This window comes from Lacerta agilis, chromosome Z (genome assembly GCF_009819535.1).
Source record: "Lacerta agilis isolate rLacAgi1 chromosome Z, rLacAgi1.pri, whole genome shotgun sequence".
Lineage (NCBI taxonomy): Eukaryota > Metazoa > Chordata > Lepidosauria > Squamata > Lacertidae > Lacerta > Lacerta agilis.
Window position 1 is genome coordinate 30,465,135 of NC_046331.1, and position 26,789 is coordinate 30,491,923.

The 26,789-nt window shown below is 41.7% G+C and overlaps 1 protein-coding gene across 1 annotated transcript; it reads right to left on the minus strand.

The window, feature by feature from the left end:
• Positions 1-163: 163 nt before the first annotated feature.
• Positions 164-26,538, minus strand: CENPI (centromere protein I; the record flags this gene model as incomplete). The annotated part of the gene is given in 21 exon segments (XM_033138264.1): positions 164-208; positions 210-305; positions 1,059-1,100; positions 3,467-3,688; positions 4,354-4,402; positions 8,174-8,298; positions 8,609-8,744; positions 8,875-8,969; positions 9,785-9,849; positions 9,939-10,056; positions 10,830-10,921; positions 11,327-11,444; positions 14,373-14,510; positions 15,128-15,256; positions 16,097-16,110; positions 16,637-16,796; positions 23,729-23,775; positions 24,098-24,146; positions 25,830-25,937; positions 26,115-26,233; positions 26,406-26,538. Coding segments are annotated over 21 exon segments (2,100 nt in total), but the record flags the coding sequence as incomplete, so codon positions are not given.
• Positions 26,539-26,789: the final 251 nt, after the last annotated feature.

Genomic DNA, 26,789 nt, shown 5'->3' on the forward strand with positions numbered 1-26,789 from the left:
ATTTATTACGGTCAAAGATCAAAGATTATCATGATGTCTGAAAACAGTTTTGTTACTCATTAAAATGCACTTTTGTTACTCATTCAAATCTTTTTAAAAATACATATTTTTAAAATAAATTAAAAAATTAAAATATTCCTCTTATTTTCCGAAGAATAGCAGTTTAAAACAGAATGTAAGAATTGTTTCCATTAATGCCTTGTTTTCTCTTGAGGAACTTGGCTAATGCTACTTTCGATGAAAAGCTTCAGGCCTTGTAATTCTTGGGAGTAGAGAAATTCCTGGTACCATCTCCGCCTTTCCCCCTGCAGATAAAGCATTAGGAGTTACATCTCTTCAGCTACACTGGATTTTTCTTTTTTGGGCCACAAAGTGTCCTCTCATTTCCTACCCTAGCTCTCCAGCACCTGAACTTGCAGACCAATCTACACTGCAAAAGCCCAGCATACCCATGATGCTAATATGCTGTGACACAAACTTGGTGCTTGTGGTGGGGAATAAGCTATCACCATGCAGCCTCTTCATGAGCCAGTTCGTATAGGGCAGTTTCAATTAGCTTTTAACAGCCATACCTCTTTGCATTAGAGAGCTCATACAAAGAATGAACATCTCTTGATGCCAGAACGCCCCCTTTGAAATTTTATATTCCAACAGGTACTGGAAACCAAGCAACAAAGAGACCTAATTAAGATCCCCTAGCCTGGGGGAACAAATGCATCTTTATGCCAGTTCCATTTTCAGACCAGAAATAAAAACTTTTTCAGGTGTAGTACTTGCCACATTCAGATATGTGGTACCAACTGTTTGCTACTGAACAATTCCTTTTCATGGGGAAATACATGGTGGACAAAGCTAGAAGATGTAGGTTCCTCAGCAGCACAGGTTATCAGCCTTGTCACAGAATCACAAAATTCTAGAGTTGGAAGGAACCCTCTCCTAACCCCTCCCCTTTCTCGACATTTTAGTTGTTCCTTCTTCTGTGGTAGTGCCCCAAATCCCAGCTCCAACTGACAACCAGCTTCCCAAGAAACAGTGTTTTGACAAGCATGCCACTTTACCCGAATGACTTTGAAGTTCAGGGTTGTGTCCTCTGGTTGCATCTGAAGAGAAGGGGGAAAAAGGTGTTAGAAATTAATGGTTCTCTAAGACAAGTGCTTTTAAAAGAAGAGTTATTTGAAATTATTAGAGATTAACTCTAGAATCAGCCTCAGACTAGCCTTCCTGAATATGACATGGCACAACCGAAACACTAAATCCCTTTTGGACAGCACCAATGCCTCAGAGCTGCTCCACAAAATTACTACATCATAGGTCTTGAAAAATTCATATCTCTGACATTTTGTAGAGGGTTGAAACAGCATGTGCTGCTCTTTCAGTTCAACACATGGAAGTCCATCGAAAAAAGAAGCCAAACACATACCAGTGTTGCCTGGGGAGAAAAAAGCTCTGATAATTTTGCTATCAGCTAATCTTCAGTTGTACATGAAAATGAATCCACAGAAGGGGCAACAGGTATAATAAATCCTATCACATTGTCTTTTGTTGCAACAAAGAATTGTACTGAAGTTTGATACTCCCTGCACACTGATTTGGGTAGCTGTGGTTGCTAACAGCTTGCTTCCTGGAAATAAAGCAGTAGTGGCTCCTGGAAGCTTTCCAGACCAGATATGGGAGGCTGGTCTCACATTTTGAGAACTGCTCATCAAAAAAACCAAACAGGGGTACTGTTTACCCTGACAGTAGAGAGTGCTGAGTACTGATGAACTGGAACTTTATCTGGCAATTCCTTTGGTTTCATAGTTCACCAGACATTGCCCAAATACTCAGGCATATTTTTGCAGTGGCAAAGGCTGGAAACTTGCTTTAAAAAAAGGAACAAACAAGACTGAGGTGAAGTCAAATTCTTCAGCCCCCACAAGAAGTTACTATATTACCAAAACAGACCAATGGTCCATTTTGTTCTGTATTGTTTACATTGATTGCAACGACTCTCCAGTTTTCCAGACATGGAGTCTTTTCCTGTCGTATGTGGGGAATCCAGTGCTTGAAACTGGGACTTTCTGCATGAAAAACATGTGCTCTACCACTGAGGTATGGCCCCTCTCATATCCCATATCTTTAGTACACTTAGATTCATAGAATCATAGAGTTGGAAGAGACCACAAGGGCCATCCAGTCCAACCCCCTGCCAAGCAGGAAACACCATCAAAGCATTCCTGTCAGATGGCTGTCAAGCCTCTGCTTAAAGACCTCCAAAGAAGGAAACTCCACCACACTCTTTGGTAGCAAATTCCACTGCTGAACAGCTCTCACTGTCAGGAAGTTCTTCCTAATGTTTAGGTGGAATCTTCTTTCTTGTAGTTTGAATCCATTGCTCCGTGTCCGCTTATCTGGAGCAGCAGAAAACAACCTTTCACCCTCCTCTATATGACATCCTTTTATATATTTGAACATGGCTATCATATCACCCCTTAACCTTCTCTTCTCCAGGCTAAACATACCCAGCTCCCTAAGCCGTTCCTCATAAGGCATCGTTTCCAGGCCTTTGACCATTTTGGTTGCCCTCTTCTGGACAGGTTCCAGCTTGTCAGTATCCTTCTTGAACTGTGGTGCCCAGAACTGGACACAGTATTCCAGGTGAGGTCTGACCAGAGCAGAATATAGTGGTACTATTACTTCCCTTGATCTAGACGCTATACTCATATTGATACAGCCCAGAATTGCTTTTTTAGCTGCTGCATCACACTGTTGACTCATGTCAAGTTTGTGGTCTACCAAGACTCCTAGATCCTTCTGGGGTATTAGCCACCCCTCCCAATTTGGTGTCATCTGCAAACTTGATCAGGATGCCCTCAAGCCCATCATCCAAGTCATTGATGAAGATGTTGAATAAGACTGGGCCCAAGACAGAACCCTGTGGCACCCCACTAGTCACTTCTCTCCAGGATGAAGAGGAGCCATTGATGAGCACCCTTTGGGTTCGGTCAGTCAGCCAGTTACAAATCCACTGAATGGTAGCATTGTCTAGCCCACATTTTACCACTTCTAAGGAAGAGAGTTGGTAATGATTCAAGGAGGAGGAGAAGCCTTCCTTTAAACTTGGGTTCCAAAGAATGGAGCCAGAATGACTTGGACCTACAAGGAAGGAGATCTCTTTTGTCTCTGCTAATTGTTGCCAGAGGCTTGGCATTAAGCTTTTGTGGTTAAATGGAGAGGTGAACCTAGGTCTCCCCATTCCTTCCTGCACAGTACTCATTCTCAGTAAGCCCATGTCCAGCTTGACTTTATATGGCATGGTAGAAAGTAGCCCACGGTGTGCCAAAGACTGGAGTTTTAAAGGACACAATGCAGACATCATGGTAACCAACGGTGATCAACACACTCATGCTCATTAGTCCTCAAGTATTACAGCGTTAAAAAGAATTGGAAACGATTCTACTTGAAAAATGCAAACTGCTCTCCTCACCTTCTTCAAGAAGAGCACAGCATATCCCATCAGCGCAGGGTGGAAAACTACATTGAAGCCTTTCCTGTGGTCCTTCACCCTTGTCATTTCCAGCACTTCTGGGTCCAGCTGAATCCCCTGAAGGCAGGGGGACTTCTGGAATGCTTGTGAGGTCCACAGATACCCAGCTATGGTTGATAGCTTTTGGTTGTATTCCTGGCAAGTCTCGTATATGAGCTTGAACTGCAGCAGCACAGGGTAAGACATAACATAACAATCTAGACAATGTTTCAGGCTCATGAAAGCTCCCCAACATCTTTTACTAGCAAGAAGTATCACTCCAACATGCATCCTGTCCACTCCATAATCATACAGAGTACAATTGATCTATCAACTAAACATCAAGCCCGAGCAGCTTGTGACCCACTAAGGTAAATGTTGCACCACCATGTGTGTGCAATATTGTGGATTGCCAGGTAAACATTTTAAATCTTTGCTTGACACTGAAGTCAGATACATGTTATGTTTATACCTAAACCAGATGCATAAAGTTTGGAAGCCACCTACTGGCAGTTTGGAAACAAGATCAAGAAGAAACAATGACCTGGGATGAAGCTTACTTGTGTAGGTGCCCCCTCCCACCCCATTCCCAGCACCATATAGTTGGCCATTAGAATCACACAGAACCGTCTATTTTCCTGAAGTCTGTAGAAGAGTTTTCCCCCCCTCTTTGACTAGATATGCATTGAATCTTTGAAGTCCAAGAACATCTCATATGGGAGAAGAGATGTGAAAGATAAGGGAGGCAAGTTTTGTCAGTGAAATTATATTAAATTTCAGATGAAGGAGCCATTGAATATATTTGTTCCAATCCAAGCATTTGCCATTAAGCACCTTATCTGCAGTACCTTTTCAGTGTTGTGGCTTCGTTTTGCAGCCAACAGGTTGATTCGATACCTAAGTAAGAATTTAAAAAGACAATTATTCTGAATTGTAATATACCATATGTGCACAAAACAAAACTAAACTGTGTAGTGGCTAATGAAATCCCTTGCATGAGTCTTGATTCTTCAAATAACTCACTAGGTGGTCTTTGGCAAGCCAGTTTCTCTCAACTTCCACTCCCCCATTTACTGTGAACAATTCTACAGGGGGGTTATTTAAGGACCACAGCTAGATAAAGCATGTGAAGCGCTTTGAACACATGACAGTGCCATACAATTATTACTATGCACAGGTGAGCAGTGACTATCCCAGAGTACATAGCTATTTTTCACTTAGCATCATGAGGCAGCAAGATAGCACATATCTTTTCTCATTTGGTTCCATTTCTTAGGTTATGTTACATAAATCTCTTTCTTGCTTACCTACCACATGTCCCTGAAATAGGAGAGCCATCTACAGAGTAGACTTTGAGAGGAAAACACAGACGCCATGCAAAACAGTTATTTATCACCCAATAGAGAGCATGCTGAATTTGGTTCTGAATATAAAGAGTTTCAAGGAGCTCAAAGGGTACTTTTCACAGTTCAGAAGCAACTGTTACTTAGAAAGAAAGACAAACACTTGAATGGATGCTCATTTCTGTTCACAAGGGTGCATGTGTGAAAAGAAACTGTTGCTTTCTTGAGCACAACAGGTTATGCATGAGCTGTAAGCATGAGACAAAAAGGTGGAGCACAACCTCAAGCAGCAAACAAAACAGCAGCACTGACTCCTTGTTCAGTCACTACAGAAACTGGAAGGCAATAGAAGTATAGGTCCTGACAGCTGTTCTGTATAATATACACTAGTTTCAGTGCATCTTCAGCAACTGCACCCTTCCATATTAATTACCCTGAAGCTTCCTCAAGCAGGAAGCTGCACAGAGCTCTACACCAGCTGACAGCAATTGGCAACTTCTCACATCAGACGCAACTGCTGGAACTAATGTTAAGAATGCCACTCTTATGTAGCATTTCCTGCAGAGAACAGGCCATTTTAAAAGAATCATCCAGATGTGTAACTGGCCTCAAAAACTTGGACTTTTGTTAGTCAGTAATCAGCACAGCAATGCCACCCCCAACACATATCACCTGTTTTGAGACTGGGTTAAAAATTTGAATTACTCTTAAGTAATTCAAAAAACAGAATAGCTTCATCAGTGTCACACAGGTAAGTGTAGGGGTTACGCAACGGAGCTCAGTTCAGTTGGATTTCTGCACATGCCCCACAAATGTGTGTGTGCAATTTAGCTTTGCTCTGGGTAATGAGGGTATCATTGTAGTCACTAAAAAATAGTATGAGCCAGCTTGATATAATCTGGCATGCCAGTCACAAATTCAGTTCAGCCAGTAATCTCCTACTTGGAAAAAATGAGCATCAGTCAGCAAACTTAAGTTATGTACCATGGTTTTATTTCCCGAGAAGTCCAAGCCTATCCCATTTCAGCAAAAGGAAGAGCACTTTGCTAAAAAATAGATTAAATGAACAGAAACATCCTAGTGGCTGGGCTCTAACCCTGTGGCATGACTCAAGATGTCTCAAGAACATCACATCTTTCTTTTTTATGTAATGTCACTCATGTCTGAAACTGAACTGTGTGAAAGAGCCCCTTCACTTGCATGGCGTAGTACTCTAAGTTTTCCCTTTAACTGGTGCACAAGGCACCTCTATTTCACCTGACATTCTTCCTAGGGGGTTGCTTTATGTTGCTCCTCCACACCACTTTTCTCCAAGACGTACTATCTAGGCCTGGGTGATGTAGTGATACATTGTTCAGTACTGCTATGAGGGCCAGACTGTGATGGCGTCTTCACCTGGCGGTATATCGCAAATGAAACTACATACTGTTGCTCCTAAGTATCTTTTCCACCAGCGCCCAGCGTGCCGAGGGAGAAACAAGCTGCAGAGGGACTCAGGAGCGGTGGTGGTTGCACTTGTGATACTCTGCTGGGTAAAACAGCCATCTCACTCTGGCCCTCATACCGCTGAGGCCGGGCTGATGTATCTTATTTCTCCTTTGGCTGCTTGTGCAGGCAGGCACCGCCTTTAGACTTCTCCACTGAGGGACGTGTGGCTGCCTGCCCCTCAGTGGAGAAGTCTAACAAAGCCCCCATCCTGCCTCCAGCTCACACAAGCCAGGGTGCGGGCTCCTTTACTCTTCTCCGTTGAGGAGCCCGTTCACAACATATCGACAGTTCACAACATAAAAATATAAGATAAAAACACAAAGTACATAATAAAACAAAAGCAAACACAAACCACCAACCCCCATCCCACAAAGACATTTAAAAGGTCTTATAATGTTAATCAGCCAAAGGCCTCTTTATGGAGAAATGTTTTCACCTAGCACCTAAAGATACGTAAAGACACCAGGTGAGCCTCCTTAGGAAGAGCATTCCATACACAGAAAGTCACCACAGAAAAGACCTGATCTTTTGATACCACCCACCAGAGCTCTCATGGAGGAGGCACACAAAGGTGACCTCAGGACTTCCTGTTTGGCTGCCATGGCGAACGGCTGCCCATTACATCAGAGCCATCTCACACAGAGTATTTTGAGGATGAGATGGGAGTAATCATTCTCCCACACACCCCCGGGTTGGGGGGGGCAGCTTCACCATCAGATCGCCCAACACTTGCTCCCAGTCCGGAAGGAATGAGGGGGCAGGGGGCGCTGGGTGTAAAGCACTGTGCTTTTCTTTGGCAACTCTCCAAAGCTGTTGCCATGAGCAACGAATACCTGCTTTTTAAGATGAAATTTGGACTTAATTAATGGGCATGCTCTGAGTGAGGGGAGATAAAGTATTCTGCTAACTGATTCAGCCACTGGGGTGCCAAAGGATTCCAGTGGAAGAAGGATTACCATCATTATGGGACCGGTATGTCGAAACGGAAGGGGGGTGAGCCTCTATTATTTCTTTTTGATATATTTTGTATTTGCTATCTTATTTGGAAAATCTCCTTGGAAGGACTGACTGCCTGACTGAGTAAGCAAGCAAGCGGGACTGGAAAAAAGAGCATTTCACTACTGTTATAATTATGGTTTAACTATAGAATTAACTGTGGAATTGGTTTATGAATTTTGCAATCACTTTCAATGGATCGATAAAAAAGAATAGGCGATGGAAATTATGGTTTCTAGTTAAAGTACAGGCTTATTTGTCTTGGAAGGAGATAAAACAAAGAAGTTTAGACATATGCCTGGCACAAGTGGCGGAATGTCAGATTTCCTCCAGCTCGAGATGTGTTGCAGAGGAAAATTACAGGCATGAGAAAGTGAAAGTGAATTGCCACAGGTGAAAGTGAAAGTGAATTGCCACAGGCAAAGGAGCTTTTTCACAGAGAATCACACTATATTGGTTTAATCCGCTTGCTAGACGAACTCAGAGGCTGTTCATGGGAAGGACTTTCTCTAGCAAGCAAAATCTCCTTTAAAAACTTAAGCATCAGGGCCACAAGCCCTCCTTTGCCCCCAACCCCACAGGAAACCCAAAGAAATCTACAACACTGAAAGTTAGCAAACTGCCTTCATAACACTCACTAAATGTAAGCTCAACAAGTTAGAAAGGACAAGTTGACATTCTGCCTTCTGGCATTATTGTAATGTGGAGAATCAAGTGGGCAATCGCAGATTAGTAGAGAAGTTGAAGTGGCAACTGGTAGTCTAGAACAGGCGAGACTATGGCCAAGCAGAAAAGCTTTGAGGAAAAGCACAAGGAGTAGAAAAAGGAATATTCTCAGTACCTGTACATAATGTAGCAGAGTTGGTCAAGTGTGGCAGAACTCATGCTGAGAAGTGCTGGATAGAAGACTCCAGAAGGAAGCAGCACAACCAAGGGGAGCCTGTACTTTACATATATATCAGACACCTACAAGTAGGAAAGATAGTTGTATAAGCTTGTATTCTCAGCTCTCTGCCCTTAGCACATTACCTTCACAGGAAAAACGGAGGAACAGTCTTGTTCTTGCCTACTCAGACATTATCTCCCAGTCTACAACATTATATATACAAGTTATACTTTAGAGGCAAACATGGGCTTCAAACAATCTACCCACTTTGTTCCTTTGGATTTTTCTTTCTCTGCCTCCCCCTCAAATTATCAGAACCTCCCTCAGGATTGTCAAATACATAATGTATAAAGATATTAAACAAATTTGCAGTGTGAACAGCTTACATACCGTCTCATAGAAATCCAGGATAACATTCATTAACAAAGTAGAGTTGTTCTCCAAGCACAGGCCAACAGTTGAGAGCCTGTTTACAAAGTGAATGAGCTCTTCCAAGGAGCTTTCCGGGTCAAATTGGGTGGTGTTCCTGCAACAAGACAAGATAAATATCAGCCTTAGCATTTAGCAGGAAGGGAATGGTTGTGCTCATGTGAGCTGCATTATTGCTTAATTGCCTATGTTCTAGAGGTGTACCACTTTGTAAAGATTATACTTACAACACATCAACATTTGATTCTGTTGCCATGTCTGCTTGCATGTGGCAATTCAGCATGTTCAGTAACAGTTCCCTTAGGCTTTCAAGAACTTCATACTATGGAACAGCAAAAAAATAAAAAAATAAAAAAAAATGGATCCATTTTATTTCAGATTGGGGAGAGGTCCATACCAGCAGTACTGCAGTAATATGCTTGAAAAGGTTTTTAAAGCCCAGGTTATCCATGCACACAAGTTTAATAATTCTCCTAGGGTACTTCAGTAGCCTGCAGTTGTTATGTTAGCCCCAAGAGAGACAGGAGATAAAAGCAGAGAAAAATTATAGGAAACTTGCATACTTCCAGCTGAAGGAAGAAAAGCAGCAACCATCCTTCTTGTTATGGTGCTGTATTTGTAATTCCAAAGTGCTAGTTCACACATAATGCTCAATGTTATGTGCATTATTGTTATAATGCACTAGTGTTATATGTGCAATAGGAATCATGGCTTATGGCAAACAGTTTGTAGCTATACAAACCAGCTTCATAGCCCATAGTCTGAAGCGAGCTTGCTTGGTAACCACCATTGATTGTTGCAAGCTAGGATTCCTAGTTTGCGCATAGCACAAAGCAGAGATTTTGTATGTCCAATTAAGCCTCATTCAACTAGTTTACATACAACAAGAAAGTCATCTGAGTCTGACAAGTATTTTGTCTCCTTCCTTTAACAAGGATAGCAATCCCAAATATATTCAAGAATTTGTCTTATATCAACTGCAATGTGCCTGGTATTTTATTCCCAACTGCTAGTGGATGTTGAACCCTACTCTTGGGCATCTCAGACAAACATATTTCCTAGTTGTATATCAGGGATCAAATTTGATAATTCTTACATGCCAAAGCAGGCATTCACTGGCCACTTTCCCTCCATTACCTTAAAACAAAGAGATGATGTGGAAAAAAGCTTCAACAATGGCCGGTAGAGATAAGTCTTCATTTCTGAAAGGAAACAAAAAAAGGAACAGACTTTGAAGCAGGCCTGTCTGGACCACAAAGCAGGGTAAGATTGGTTAGGCTGCATCACATACCTGAGAAGCTGCTGGGAGAGATCCATCTCACCAGCTGCAGGACCTGTGACTGACAGCAGCAGCCATCCCAGAAGCGCAGACTCTTCCACAAAAATTCTTCGCAGGCCAAGAAACCCATCTGAAAGGCACAACTGACACTGCTAAAGATTCTTGAAAGCCAGCCCTTTCCATGCACCCAGCATGACAGTGCTTTTCCATAGCATAAAATACTTAAGAAGGCCAAGACAGATAACTTTTAAGAATTCGAGGGATAAGCTAGTGAAGCAGATTAGTTGGGCTGCCATCTTTAAAGTACTTTGCTAGGGATAGCGAAAGTTTCTAATAATTCAAGTAATTTTCTTTGGCCCAAGAGCCTCTACCGCTCCTCCTAAAAAGCAGATCCCAACTTACTTTTGTTCATGCCACTCTTTTTCTGCTTCCCATTTTGCCTTCTTCAGGAACCCTATTTCTTGACTGCACAGATTTAGGCTGTATCACTCACCACCTGCCCCTGGATGCCCTCTCTGTTTCCTTCATCATGCAGCTCTTAGGAGAAAATACTGAGAGCTGCAATTTGGCCACCACTGTCCTTTGATAAGGAAGCCCACAGCTGTGTAATTAATTTGGATAGCAAAATGACTTTCAATAGAATAGTTTTTTACTCATGGTTTATTAGGGTTTTCGCATTACTACAATAGAAAAGTACAGTCCTTTCGTCTCTTCCCACCTCCCAGCTTCTCTCCTTCCTGTGCTTTTTTTTTTTTTTTAAAAGCTACAGTATTTTCATTTCTGACATACCATTATTTAGCACCCTACTAACAGAATATTGATGTTTTAGTCATGGCATAGAATGGTGGTGGACAAAAGACAATGTCCAAGGAATGATGGGATGAGAATCACATCTGAACTAACCTGCAAGAAACACTCTGCTTTGAAGACTTCTTCTAAGAAGACTTTGAAGTTCAATTCATCTTCCTGGTTCATCATCTTATACCAAGGGCATCCTGAATCATGAGACACAGGGGTAAAACACTACTTATCCTCCAACTTCTTATTCTCTGACATCCCCAAGTTTTCACCTTTGTATATAGTCTGCCACCCATTTTGCCTTGGCACAGTTGAGGTACACTGAGATGGTGGCCTGTGTCTGTGCAGTGCCAAGTCAGATATTTGGAGGGGGGATGGACTTGTAAGATTAAATGCTTCTCTGTACAAGAAAAATGCTCTGCAGATAGAATACTAATGTATTATGTTAAAACTCAGCTCTCCAAGATCTATAATGCAGCAGAACAATCAATCATGTGAACTCTTACATCTGAAACACAAGATTATGTCTGTGAGAACCAGGCCGTAGCCTAGACCTAAGGCATCAGTTTCCTCCTATGTGGGAATCAAATTAGTCTCCCTACCTTCTTTTAATGTATAAGCCATCCAGTAATGCATCCTCCTAGGGACTGATTTATCTTTGAGACTGAAGTAGTGGAGCAACAGAGGATTGACTATCACCGAGCCTATTTGGGCTGGAGGCTGGAAGAGAAGCCAGAAGAAACTGTTCAGAAGGGAACACAAAAACTCAGACTTCCGGTGCTCTCCGCCACGATGAAAGCAAATCCCATGTTAGCGGAGTCTGTTCGCGGAACGTAAACCAGGACTAATTGGAGGGTAATTGTCCTTGCAAGCCACCCCCAGGGTTGGGGTGGGTGTGTGAGCTCCACTCACAGATCGTCTGATACCTGGCTCCCGTCCTGAAATGGAAGGCGGGGAGCAGGAGACACTGAGTGCAAAGCATTTTGCATATCGGAAACCCTCTGATGCAGTACCTTGAAAGAAAAATTTGGATCTAATTTACAGACATGTGCTGGAATAATGGGGCAAGATAACCTGCTAAATGAATCAGCCGCTGAGTGGTAATGCTTTGATTTGGAGAGAACTGTGGTATGATGGGGGAGGGGAACCTTTACCCTTTCTTAATATATTATGTTTGCTGCTTTGATGATTTGGCAAACCTCCCCCCGAATATTAATGGACTGATAAATGGCAGATCAATGACAATATAATATTTATGAATTATTACAAAAACAGGACTGTACAAGAATATTGTTTTGATGTAAAGCTTTGATCTTTTACTGAACTGCAATTAAGACTATGCCTTTTGAAGATCTACCACAGCTCTGCCAGGACGCCAGATCGTTCAGGGACGGATGGGAAAGTTTAGTTGGAGACCTGCCCATCTTTTTTTTTTTAGTCTTCGACAAACAAAGATGGCGTGTGTGACGCAGTGAAAATTAGTCCCTGAAAGCAGAGCAGTGAGAGCCAGAGAAGCTGTATTTGAAGGATTACAGCAGGAAAAATGAAGGGGAAAAAAGGGAAATAGATATCTCACACAGAAAATTCACAGGATAGACTCCTCTTGCGGAAGTAAAATTTATTAAATAAGTACTTATGAATGAAATTTAAGAAACTAGTGGCTGTTAAATTAAGGATTAATATCAGAATTGTTGTAAGTGGATTAACCAAGATCAAGGAAGAAGAAATAAGTAAGATTGGAGTACCCTGAAATAAGATTGGATTACCCTGAGAGTCCCATGGACTGCAAAAAGATCAAACTTATCCATCTTTAAAGAAATCAGCCCTGAGTGCTCACTGGAGGGGCAGATCCTGAAGTTGAGACTCCAGTACTCTGGCCACCTCATGAGAAGAGAAGACTCCCTGGAAAAGACCCTGATGTTGGGAAAGATGGAGGGCACAAGAAGGGGACGACAGAGGATGAGATGGCTGGACAGTGTTCTCGAAGCGACTGGCATGAGTTTGACCAAACTACGGGAGGCAGTGAAAGATAGGGGTGCCTGGCGTGCTCTGGTCCATGGGGTCACGAAGAGTCGGACACGACTGAACAACAACAACCCTGAAATTCAACACATGGGAAGTCACTCAAAATTGTTTAATTTGATATTTGAATAATTGGCCTTTTAATTGTATTGTAATTTGGTATTGTAATAATGCAGCTCTTATTGGATAATGGTAATTGAAAAATTAATAAATATTATTACGGTATACAGAAGGGAACACAAAACTCCACAGTAGAGCCAACACCTTGTTTTGCTACACTCAGGATCCCTGAACCTCCTCTAAGCAGCTGTCTCTGTAAACTGAAAACTACCACAAACTTGCAAATAGTCAAACATTTTGATTTTAACAGAATGCCTCATTTAATCAGCAGTATTTTTTTTAAAAAAAAATCTTGTGTTTATAGAAAAACCATTGCTTCTAAGAGCACATATACTAGAGATATCACATAACCAGAATTGAACAGGTTGGTTCAAGTCAACGGGAAATTTAGAGCCCTCTCACCACACCCCAGCCCATGGTTCATCAACCCCCCCCCCATTTCCCAGAGTTGTCGACCTTTTGGCTGACAGGGTGGCATGACGTGGGCCCAGGACTCCCGTGATGCAGGGGGCAATAACCAGAGGCGTAGTAAGGTTAGGTGCAGGGCCATCTTAAGCATATCCGGCGCCGGAGTACAAAGATCCCTCTGAAGGCCCCCCTACTAGTAGCCATCCCACATCTGGCTGTAGTGAATAAAGAGATTGATCAGGCAATAGGACCTTCACCATGGACTTGACTGATGTACAAGTTCAATTTTGCTCCTCCCTGGACTGTTTCCATTCGATCTAGTGCTTTCAAAAACTGGCATCAGAGTTTCCTTGTTTTCTTTTTACATTACATCTTTTAGATTGCAAGTCTGTGGGCAGGAACTGTCTTGTTCTTAATCTGTGCAAGTGCTTAGTAAATCTTAGTATAAATATAGTTTGTAAGTTTCACTCACATAAAAGAATCGTCATGTCTAATTAAAAATCCATCATGTAGCTAGCTATCCTACACTTTTAGTAAATAGCTCTAATGTGGCATTAAATACACAGATTCTCCCCTAAATATGTGCAATTTCATATTTTGTAGGTTTTGTTACATTATGCTTTTTGCCATGTTTCAAATCTCTCACCTATTGTGCACACATAGTGCCTCTTTTCCACTCTGAATATTTAATTCAAAGCAGTTTAGTTAAGCCCTCATTTTAAGTGGGTTTTTTTTGGGCAGGTGAATGAATTGTTGCACATCTACAGTAGCAGTGGTTCAAGCAAAACATTATGACTACCACAGTATCTCACTTAACTGTTGCACTGTTGTAACATTCACCTTTAACCATTCCTTTTTGTTTAGAATCCAGGTTAAGTTACGGAAAAAACTGCATGAATAAGCAAAGACCCTATTGCTAGAAATTAGGAAAAAGGCCATGATGGTTGTTTAACAGAAGGCTACAATAATCTTTACATTCATATTTTTACATTAAATTAGAATCATTGTCATACATTTTTAATTGTTTTAAAGCTGTGTTTCATTCGGGGTCCATTTGACCCCTGCATTATATTAGTCAAGTGCTATTAACAAACCTACCTCTAAATATTGAATGTTCTGCAGAAGTTGGGGGAAGGTCTGCAGCTGTTCCAACGAAACGAATTTATGCTTTTTACTCTCAGCTAAGCTTCCTGCATTGGAGCTGCATACAGGCGGAATCAACTTTGTATTCCTTGCCTATGGAGAAAACAAAATGCCAAAATTAAACAGCTCACGGCTACATTTCTAGATTATGCCTCTGTCAACCCTAATCCCAATTTCAGCTATCATATTATCTTCCAAATCTTTTCTAAAGTTGTGCCTTTAGTGATTAATTTTCTTTACAATTCTGTGTAATTGTAATGTTCAGATGGAAGAAGAAAACCAAAGAATATTTCAAGATAGGTGAGCTTTAAATATTCAATAAAAGGTTTACATTCCTCCTTAAAGTCTGCCTCTTCCTGATCAGAATTATAATAATAAATTTGTGTTTTACATATTGCATTCCATTTATAATATAATTGAAAAAATAAATGACCAGAGAGCATCTGATGCTATAGCAAGTGTGAATCCAATAATAATCAGAACAGGAATCTACTAAAAGTGTCATGTAAGCTACTCTAAACTTTTTCAAATATGAAAATATAATAAAGTTATTCAACACTTACTACCATCAGGAAACCTTTTCCTTATCTGTGAGTGGACAGAGATTCTCATGCCATCACTAACACTAAGTAGTTGTCAATAAAGTAAATAAAATTAGCATGCACAGTTGTAGCCCAATAACTGCATTCAAACTATCCCCAACAACAAACCCTCTTCTGAGATTGTGGGTACTCCATGTATTTTAAAGTTAGCTGGGATGCAGATGGTGTTCCATGAATTCTCTGTTTTATGTTGTCAATTGCTGTTTTCCACGGGTGTGAAAAAGTCCTAAATGGCATCTGGTGGGGGAAGAAGAAGAAGAAGGTTGGTCTTGTTGAGATTAAGTTCTTTTTTCTGTGGCAAATGGAGGATATCCTCAAATGGGTTGACTCTACCACTTGCTCCCACAGGCTACGCAAATCAAACTTTTTATTGCTATCATGTGTGGAAGAGAGCCTCTCCATTTTTAGGACAGAACATAACAAATTGAACCATGAATGCTCAAACTGTCCTTGACAGAAGAGGGACTGCAACCCTTAATAGCAAAAACAGTAGACATTGGGGGGGGGGATGATATGGGTGATATCAAAACCCAAACAGAACTGAGAGCATAAAACCTCCCCCAACTCTTCCTAGCAATGAGAATCACCCCTCCAGGGCAGGTAAGCTATCCTCCATCCAGTGTGGAAGAGGAACTTTGCATACTAAGTCCAATGTTCTATTTACCTACAGTGGAGGAGGGTACCATTGAATGGGATGTTCTATACCAGCCTTGTACTCAACAATTAGCCTGTTACCATAAAAAAACTAGGAATTCCATGCAGATGAGTGAGCTATTTGGTGGTGAAAGGACATGTAGCTCACTCCTTACCCAACAACTTTGTTTTCATGTTTGCTGTGGAGGAAACCAAGTTTCTTCCTTCATTACAGAGCAGGCTGACAAATCTGTCAGTTTGCTTAAAAAACAACAACACAGCAGAATGTAAAGGGTAGCTCAGCCAATCCATTGGCAAGGTCAACTCTGTGCTTCAAGGCTAGTAGGAGCAGCCCAGTGGGGTATTAAGCCCACCAGTGTGGCATCCTTCTTCTCCAGGGACCTGACTTCCAGCTTCCCAATACTTGTTTTGCCCATCACAGACAATATCATATTCAGCTGTGATGACAAAAAAGCAGATTATGGGGCTGCATTAAAAGCTACTGGTCTGGTTGAAGATATTTGTGAGCTTGCCCCCTTCATTGTGGGGGTTTTTTATCAGCAAACCTCAACAAAGTTTATTGGCAGAGGAGAACTCAGTACAAGAGTAATAAATGTCAGTTAAGATGACAGTTGGTTGCTCAATTTAATTTCTGCTTTGATTTGGCTAAGCTATATGGGTACATCCTTACCATATTTGGAGTTGGTATTATTTAGTCATGGATCTTACAACAGGAGTAAACAATCTGTAGTACCACTGTACTTCAAAAGTAACTCATGAAGGATTTTTTTATAGCTATTATTGTCTGGTATAAATTACAACAATCATATGACACCCTTGGCTTCACCTTTATTATTAATTTAATATTAAGCAATGTGATATGCAAAGTTTAAGAATGCAGTTATGTGTACACCAGTTCCAATCTAACTGTTTCTTCCTCATCAATGAGTAGTTTAAGAATTTGGCAACACTGAATTCAGATGCCTAGTCTCCCAGCGCAAATCTCAACTGCACAGCACAGCACAGCACAGATCTCATTTGAAAGCATCCTCACCTTTGTTTTTGTAGGCAAAGTTATTGTTACCATTTCAGGAGCAAAGCTCTTGTACTTCCATAGCAGAGTCTGCAGAGAACATTGTGATCCCTGAAAAGAAATAAGAGTTTGATGTTGTTGCACTTGATAATGGTCAAACATAGTAGCTGAGAAACTATGAAACCCACTGCATCAGTGCTTTTTTCCTGGGGGGGGGGGGGAACGGGACGCTTACCACTAAACATTTTGTGAATCTAAGTTTGGCCTCATTGAGTCTTTCAATGAGTAGGAAAATGAAAGTGCCCCTAAAGTTTTTTTTTAAAGAAAAAAAGGACTGCACTGCATTAGACATAGCAAATCTCTAGCCATGACCCTACAAATAGGAGATGGAGGACTATACCAATGTCAAGCAAATGCTGCTGTGACAGACAACAAGCCAGACCAGAATATGGTGATGCAGTCCCTCAGAATTCCACCACTGTTGGAGTCTCTCTCTGATTAGCTACCACCACAACAGCCAGCCAGAGGGGTGAGTGTGGAGCAGCACTTTGGGAGGGAGAATAAAAGGAGGGGTTTCTGAATGAGCTTTTAGATAGGGATAGTGTAACGGATCTGCCCTTGGGGGGGTATGGTCAGGAGCCCCAGCGTGTTAGGAGTTAACATACACTCTATGTGACTGGCGGCTCGCTCGCAGGAGGCGGGACTTTTCGCCCTTTAAAAGGGGGGAATGGCAGTTGGTCAGGAGGGTTAGAGAGAGAAAATGCGAGGTTAGGCTTTGGGGAATGGGAGGAAAGGTCATTACCATTGCTAAAGGGATGCAGGAAATAGTATAACAAAGCTGAATTACATGAGAAGAAGATTTGTACCAGTAATAACCCGAGACATCCATGTTTTCAAATTACCTAATAAAGTTAAATGTGCTTAAACGTTCGTTGACTGTGGCAGTGGATCAGTACCTGAAGAGGTGTGACTAAGAGGAGAGAACAAAGCTTTCCTGAGAAAGAGAAAACTGTTTGCTTATTCTCCTGTCATACAAAGGGCTGGACAGTGAAGCCAAGTGTGCTGCTTATTTGCCTAAAGGGAAGGCAAACTGAAGTAGTTGGGAACCCTGGTAGGGAGATCCCATAAGTGGCAAGAGGTTTTCAAATGTAGAGCCCTGAGGTACCCCAGAGACAACTCCCATATGAACACTGAAGGGTTCATCCTAGTTGTCAGTGAAACTTAGGGAGAGTCACTGTTGGGGAAGTATTGAAGGGGAGGGATTAGGATCCCTCACATTTATTGGTGGCAGCGTCGTGATTCGAATTCATCACCCACACGCCTGTTTAGTTGGGAATCAGACGACTTTATTTTTCTGACAGAAAAATGGCTCATCTAAGGAAAGCTAGGGAAGCTAAAGGTGATGAGAGAGCTGAAGAGGCGGAACCAAGAGAGAACCCTAATTCAGAGTTAGAGATGATGAAAATTAAATTAGAGATGGCCAGAGTTGAAGCAGAGAAGGAGCGAATAGCTTCAGAGGAAAGAATGCTATTAGCTAAAGTAGAAGCTAAGAAAGAAAAAGAGAGGGCTGCTACTGAAGAGAGAATGCAGTCAGAGAAATATAAAGTACAGTTAGAGCAGGAAAAAATGGCCATGGAAAAAGAAATTCAGCTAGGTAGACTGAGGCTTGAGGAAATTCAAGTGAGATCAAAATTACCTCAGAGTCAATCCACTAGTGATATTACCTCAGTTAATCTCAAACGTTTTCCGAAATTTGTGAAGGGAGACGATGTAGAAGCATTTCTTTTTAGTTTTGAAAGAGTGTGTACTGAATTTAAAATAAATGAAGACAACTGGATGATGTATCTGAGACCACAAATATGTGGGATACTAAGTGAAATCTACTCCGATTTAAGAGAAGATGAACTATCTAGCTATGAAAAATTTAAACAAAGGGTAAAAGTGAGATGTGGGTTAACGGCAGAACAGAGCCGGAGAGCGTTCCGCGAGGTAAAACGCAATCCTAAGGAAACCTTCTCACAATTAGCCAGCCGGTTAGATAGATTACTGGATAGATGGATCCAGGGAAGTGGAGTACAGAATTTTGATGAACTCAGGCAGTTAATTTGCTTAGAACAATTCTTTAAGCAAGTTCCCGCCAATTTGCGTTGGTTTTTGAGAGACAAAAAGCTACGCTCTGTCTCTCAAGCTGCTGAAGTTTTAGATGAACTGGAGGTTGATTTTAATGAAATACAATATACAAAATCTCCTCAGAAGTACAAACCTTGGAAATCTGGTGAGAAGAAAGATAAACCAGAAAGTTTTCCTGTCAGGGAAACAGGCTATGACAAGGCAGGGACAAGAAAAGTCACTTGCTACAACTGCAACAAAGAGGGGCACATTAGGTCCAAATGCCCCCTACTGGCCAAGGCGCAAATTACATCAACTGCAGCTAAGCCAGTAAAGCTGTTATTGCAGGCAGAGCCTGGTAAGGGTGCATCTCCCGCATCAGAGGAGGCAAATAGCTTCTCAGAATCTGCCTCCAAGATAATGCAGGTCTGGAGCGCAGAACAAACTAATACTCCAGATTATATTATATAATCCTTCCAGTAGCACCTTAGAGACCAAGTAAGTTTGTTCTTGGTATGAGCTTTCGTGTGCATGCACACTTCTTCAGATACACTGAAACAGAAGTCACTCGACCCTTATATATAATGAGAGAGTGGGGAGGGGTATTACTCAGAAAGGTGGTGGGAATGGGTGATTGGCTGATAGGTGTGGAAAATGTAATATAAATTCTTTTTGGACTGCATAGGGGAATCCAACTCTGGTTTGAGTAATGTTTTTAGTACTGAAGGAACTAGCATATAGTTAGATTTTGTGCGGTTATCAATGAGCAAAGAAACTGGACTCTCAGAGGCAGGATTGGGCATTGTGGTAGGTTTGGAGGCCATTCCCAATACATGCATTATTTTGTGTTTTAAAATAGGAGCATTGGTTTCCTGGAACAATCCAGTGGAAATAGATTCGTCTTGGACAGAACTATCACTCTGCCTCAATTTCTGACTCTAGAAAATATATTTGGGAAGAAGGTGCTACATCCTCAGCATCAGATAAATCTTGCCCCATAGAAGTAAATAGATTGGGCAAAGAGCCCCCTGTTGATTTAGCCATATGCTGAGAGATCATCACCTTTTTAACCACAGAGGTAATTTTTTAGGTTGTGTGTTAGGCTGTAAATCCTCTGATAATGAAGCAACAAGTGCCTGTTTCAACTGTCCAAGTTGCTGGAAAGGGTAGCTGAGGAGGCCAGCCTGGTCTGAGAGTCTGATATTAAAGATGCTTTTGCACCCTGGGTTTCTGGGTCATCCATGAATCCTAAAATTTCTGGTTCAGAATCAGACATATATTCTATAGCCTGCCTTCCAGTAACAGAGCAGAATCAATAGCAACACACACAAACCGATTCCTATGAACTGAAGTCTATGGAGGGTCAGGCTCATTGAATGGCAATAAAACTGCAGTCAAATTATATTTTCTGGGATAAACAAAAGAAGTAGAAGCTTGATTGCGTCTATTTCCCTGAGAGAGTAAGACATGTTTAAGCTTTTGTTTAGCCTTTTTGGGAGGAGGTTCAGGGGCTCTGTAATAAATCAATAAATGAAATTGTTCTGAACACAGCCACACGGGGCAAACTGAGTGGTGTTCACTTCCAATGTCACAAGAGTGGACTATGGGAATAGGCAAGGGCTCCTTGTATAGGCTCCATAATAAGTCAATAAAAGGAAATAAATGAAATTGTTCTGAATGCAGCCACACAGGGCAGACTGAATAGCGTTCACTTCCAATGCCACAACAGTGGACTACAGTGGTACCCCGCAAGACGAATGCCTCACACAACGAAAAACTCGCAAAACGAAAGGGTTTTGCGAGTTTTTAGTTGACTCGTGGGACGAATTCATCTATGGCTGTTTTTCGCAAGACGAATTCGTCTGGCGAGGTACCACTGTAAGCCGGCACCGGACCGCGCCGCGTTTTGAAGCTGCAGCGAGCGAACAGCAGCGCTGCTGTTCGCCTGCTGCAGCCTTAAAACTTGACGCGGCGCCATAGCCGTAAAGTCTTACCTTTTGGCTCTGGTCGGAAGGGGTGCCGTCCGATCACGTCCACCATCTTAGGTCAACTGCGCATGTCTGCGCATGTCCAGACATGCGCAGTCAAACCAAGATGGCGGGCGCGATCGGACAGGGCCCCTTCCGACCAGCACCGGAGCCGCGTTTTAAGGCTGCAGCGAGCGAACAGCAGCGCTCTCACTCACCCGCAAAGTTGCCGCGGAAGTGGCAGCGGCGTTGGCAGGTAGCCGGAGAGTGGTTGAGTGAGAGCGGGGGGGAGAGCGGGTGCGTGAGCGGCGGCGGGAGGAAGCCGGAGAGCGGGTGAGAACGGGGGGAGAGTGGGTGAGTGAGTGGCATCGGGTGTGTGTGGGGGAGAGCGAACAGCAAGGGGGAGAGCAAGTGGCAGGCCACAGGAGGCTCCGGCTGGGCCCAGCCAGGCGCAGTTGCTGCCTCGGCTTCTCCCTGACTGCGGGCGGCAACAAGCCCCGACTGGTTTTTCCCCCCATAGGAACGCATTAATTAAATTTCAATGCATTCCTATGGGAAACTGTGCTTTGCAAGACGAAATTTCCGCAAAACGAAAAGACTTGCGGAACGAATTACCACTGTATTGGGAAAGGCACAAATATACATCTCTCCAATGCCGTCACAAGCGGACTAGGAGGAAACAGACTGCAAGTCACAGAATAATAAGCGTAAATAATAAATAAATGAATCACTCCTTAACTAGGAGGGTTCAGAAGCAGTCTACTAGTGCCTGCTCACTCCGTTGCCGCAACTGCGAACCGGGGGGAGAATATACAGCTGAGGAGTAATAACCCCAACTCCTTCTGCCATGCCACAGATCAGGACAGCAGTCAATTTGAAGCCTTAAATGATACAGAAAGGCTGCAGAAATCACCAATATGATTGGTGATAAGGAGCCAGCAGCCACTGAAAGTGAGCAGCGATTGTAAAAAGCCTCAGGTAGGATTTCCCCCCGCTTATCTTTAAATCCGATCAATAAAATGGCGTGCGGCAAAACAGAGTCACAGCGTGCAAAAAACAAGCATATTCAGCAACCCTGGAGGAGAGCAGTATACAGGGATGCTCTGTAAGAAAGTAAACTAAAAACAAGAATAACTAAGGTTGCTAAGGGAAACAACCAGTGTGGGGAGGGATGAAATAAGTTTTTTTGAAAATATATATGTGCGCAAGACTCAAAGTTGCTAAAACTAATGAAGACTAGATAAAATAAAGCAACAATAAAATGAGATCAAAATTGAAAAACGCATCTGAAGAAGCAGGAGAGCCAGGAAAAACATTCTGAATCAGGCAGGAGAAAAAACTGAGGAAGTGCCAGCCTGCCTCCCACAAGTCTTTGTTCCTGCCTGAGGTAATGTGAGAAAATATACCCAATCCACTGTTCCCAGTGTCCCATGAAATAAATTGTACAATCTGCTCTTGTAAAATTGGTGGGAAACCAAAGAGGAACAGGTCAAATGTGTTATGATAAAATGCGTGAAAGATGTGGGACATAATATACTAATGATGGATTGGGAAAGGCTTTGGAAGTCAGATATGAAATTTACTGCATGTACTACTGAAAGAGAACTACATGACAATGATGTATCGGTGGTATTTAACCCCGGTTAAATTAGCAAAAATGTATATACAGTGGTGCCCCGCTAGACGAAAATAATTCGTTCTAGCGGGGCACCACTGTATATACATTTTTCGACTAGCGAAGCAGCAATGACAGCCGCGCTCCGCTAAACGGAAAAAAAAGACGAAAAATTTTCGTCTTGCGAAGCAGCCCCAGACTTTTTCGTCTTGCAGGGCAGCTTCCGCTAGACGAATGCCGTTCGTCTAGCGAGTTTTTCGTCTAGCGAGGCATTCATCTAGCGGGGCACCACTGTAGAACAAGTTCTAATAAGTGCTGGAAATGTAAAGAAACAGAGGGTACGTTTTATCTTATGTGGTGGGAATGTAGGAAGGTTAAAAACTTTTGGGAAATGATTTGTAATGAAATGGGGAAAAAAAGTTTAGAGTAACCCTCGTTAAAAAACCAGAAGCCTTTTTATTAGGTACTCTAGGAGCGGAGATTACAAAAGAACAGAAAAAAAATGTTTACATATGCTACAGCAGCCGCCCGGATACTGTTAGCCCAAAGATGGAAAGATGAAGCAGTCCCGACCAAAGAAGATTGGCAAACCAAGTTAACGGACCACGCTTAACTGGCAAAACTAACTGGAAAGCTCAGAAATGAAGATGACAATAAATGTTTAAAAGAATGGGAAATGTTTATCGTGTGCTTACAAAAGTATTGTAAACAGGTTAATACATCAACATGATTTTAAGAACACTTGTAATTATAGAAATAGTATAGGAAATTTGAGGTAGAAAAAAATAATTTGGAGTAGAAATGGTATGCAGTTGAAAAGGAAATTTAAGGAACCAGGGGAGGGGGGGGAGGGAAGTCATGGGATTTGGAAAATATGTATATTTTTCTTTGTTTGTGGTTGTTTGTTTTTTATTTTTGTTGAAAATCTAATAAAAATATTACATAAAAAAGTTTTCCTTCACATAAGACAGTCTGTGGTAAATTGCAGAAATTCATTTAATTGGCGTACCATGCAGTGGGTGCACTATAGTTAATTAGGGGCAGTTAGTGGGGTGAGGCCACTACAGCTGCTGTAGAGACAAACAATCCAAAGAGATGAAAAACTAACAAAAGAATCTCTCCCATCTCTTTTGTTCATTTATGCTGTATACCTTTTGCTTAGAGAGCAAAGATAAAGGTTGCATGCTCTCAGATGAGCTCAGCATTAGACCTACACCATCAGCAGGTTATAAATATTTGTCAGCTATCCAAATATTAAGCTTTCATGCTACACTGGAGTTCCTATAAAGATTAAATTCCAATTAAAAAAAAAGTTTTGTCTTGCTTCAGTTTTCATATCTCAAGTGACTTACCATCCTGTCGTGTAAATCTAGAAGTTTCCTCACACGGAAAGGTTTCACTAGGGAGAAGAAAACAAAACTCAATACTTATTCTTTATTTGAAAAAGTTATGTTCTGCCTTTCACATAAGACTCAAAGCAGCAAGTGGATCTTTATTCCAAGTAAAGCAGCATATCAGATCTAGAAACAAGATAGGTCATATTCTCTTGCACAAAATCAGCCAATCGAATAAAAGGGCTGAGCACACTTTCGGAGGGTGGTAAATCCGTAAAGTGGGTCCCCAAGACTGGGCAGTGGGGATGACTTGCCTTCTGTGACAAATGACAAAAGGCTTGTGATGCAATCACATAACATGTACCATGAATCTAATTAAGATCTCACCATTCTCTATTCTGGTCAGCAAACACAGCACATGACAGGCAAAGGGGAGCTACAGTAACAAAGAAAATATATGTTACACAAAAGCAGATGGTATTTAATTCAGCATGTATTTTAGTGTCCAAGTGACAATGAGTTCTAAATTACTAGCCTGCTTACAGACAAATGTCTACTTAGAAGTCTCACTTTATTCATTGGAACCAGCCTGTGCACAGCAGAGTGGGGGGGGGTGGGGTTTACCAGGAGCAGTCTCACTATTGCAGCTGGATGCTAAGAATGCAGTGGGGAGGGGCTGGCATGAAATTCCTTGTTGCCTATGGATACCAGGCAAGTGCTTAAATAGAAGACTGATATAACTATTTGGCCTCTGCATCAGGCTTCTTGTGAAAATGAAATCTTTTTAGAGAAACCATCACTCAGGTTGGTATCACTGAAGCAAGATGGCATTTCGATCTGCTGCTCCTTCCTTCCCTGGAAGCAAAAATAGCCTAGCTTGGAATCAGTCACATCCAGAACTTACTATTCTCCTGATGCTGGACACAGTCAGGGCATTTGATTGTTTAATCTTGCAAGATCGCTTTACAATTCTATATTCCTTTGGCATTAGTACATCCTGAGTTGATCCACTTTTTTATTTATACTATGGGTCTGTGAACTAATTTTTGCTGAATGGGGGACAGTCTCTGATATTTCTCATTGGCTGGGGCACAAAGCAGGGCTGCTCACTGCCACCCCTGCTTTTTGCCATGGCCATGGAACCCTTAACTAGAATTGTCTTTGTCATTTCAGACCATACAGTTAAATATACTACAAGCTATGTAATGTCTCTGACTGCTTAGTACTTATGTAGCATTGTCTTCCCTTAAATGTAGGAGCAATTATCTATACTTTAAATCATTTAGGTGCTGGTATTGTTATTTACATTTGGTGGGAGGGTAAGTATATTCGTATCCAATTAGTTCTAAAGTGGGATAAAGTCAAGTAATGCATTGTTATCATTGTATCAGAAATGATAAATATGTCTAATGCATGACTTTATATGTATGTTTGTTTTCATATGTGAAACGAATCAAAATTAAATACAGACAAGCCCCTTTTGTGTATGTTCAATCCATTTTTTGGACCTGGAAGAGGGAGGAGCGGGGCTGGGACGTAATGGACTTATGCATGCTCCGCTGACATGCACGAAGACCCGCAACACAATCCAGGAACAAAAAAAGATTGGTGCAATGAAATTAATGGATCTATGTTAGTCATGCCAATTTCAATGGGTCTGAGTATGACTAACATTGGATATAGCCTATTACAGTCATACCTTGGAAGCTGAATGCCTAGGGAGTCTAACATTTTGGATCCCTAATGCAGCAAACCCGGCAGTGAGTGTTCCGGTTTTCGAATGTTCTTTGGAAGCCAAACGTCCAACGCAGCTTCCGATTGCATGCAGGAAGCTCCTGTAGCCAATCAGAAGCCATGCCTTGGTTGTCAAACATTTTCAGAAGTTGAACGGGCTTCCAGAACAGATTCCATTCGACAACCAAGGTATGACTATATATTTTATTGTTGTGTTCAGAATTCAGTATTTAGGAACGTTCAGGTTTTTTTTTTTTTTAAAGGCCCCACTTTTTACATTGTGTCATGTTGTGTGGTCAGAAACTACTCTTTATTGTTTGATTTTGGTTACTGTCAGAGAACAAAAGCTAGTTCCTTCAAAATAACACATTCACTTTTATCTTACCAATTTGTCATATTGTAAGAAGTTGAAGAAGAAACCATAGACAGCATTAATATTTTCCTTCTGATCAATGAAGTCATACATTACAATTAGCCATTTTAGAATGAGCACCTATAGGGAGAAGATAGATATCAGTAAGCAAAAGCAAGACCAAGATAACAAACCCCTTCTGGAATATGTTCAGCATTGTACAACATCTAGCTTAATAATCACCAGGATAAATAAGTCAGACTGGCAAAAATATCATTCTTCAGAACCATGACATCATTACCATGCTTTCCAAGTTACCTGAATGTCACTAGAGCACTTGCAAGCACAGAGCCAAGACACAGCTGAAATAACAGAATCCTCTGTTATTACGGAAATGGGAATCAGATTCTTCAGTAGCCTAGTGCTTATCACTGTACCTATAAGACATTGAAATACACTGCTTAACATTCTTAATGTCTTCACTATTGATAATTTGTCACAAGTTAGAAGCAGCACAGGTTCTTGTTAAGGAAGAAGGCATGGCAAGGCAGCTACTTTGACATACTTTACTGCCAAGGGGAAAGAAAGAAACAATTTTTTTTTCTTTACCAAGCTTGCCACTGAGTGCGATGTTCAGCAAGTTATGAATTTCTTCTGGTGCCAAGCCTCTCTCTTGTGCTATCTTTTCCACAGTCTTCAAAGGAACCTGCAAAGCTCTATTCTTTTGTGAGGCACTACCTTTAATTAAAAAAAAATCAAAGTGCGATTAAAATACATTCTAAAAACCATCCTCATGCATGATGGCCTGTCAAACGGCTTGCTTTACCATCAATTGGCAAGGTAGCCCCACTGAGATGCCATGGCATTTGTAAAACTGTGGAATTCTTGTTTAATTTGCCATCTGCTTTCTTGCTCTTTGGTTCAGTGTGTAGGCGTAGGTAGGGGCAAGTCTTAAGCTTTATTGAAATTCATCAGCCCCAGCCAGCATTGCCA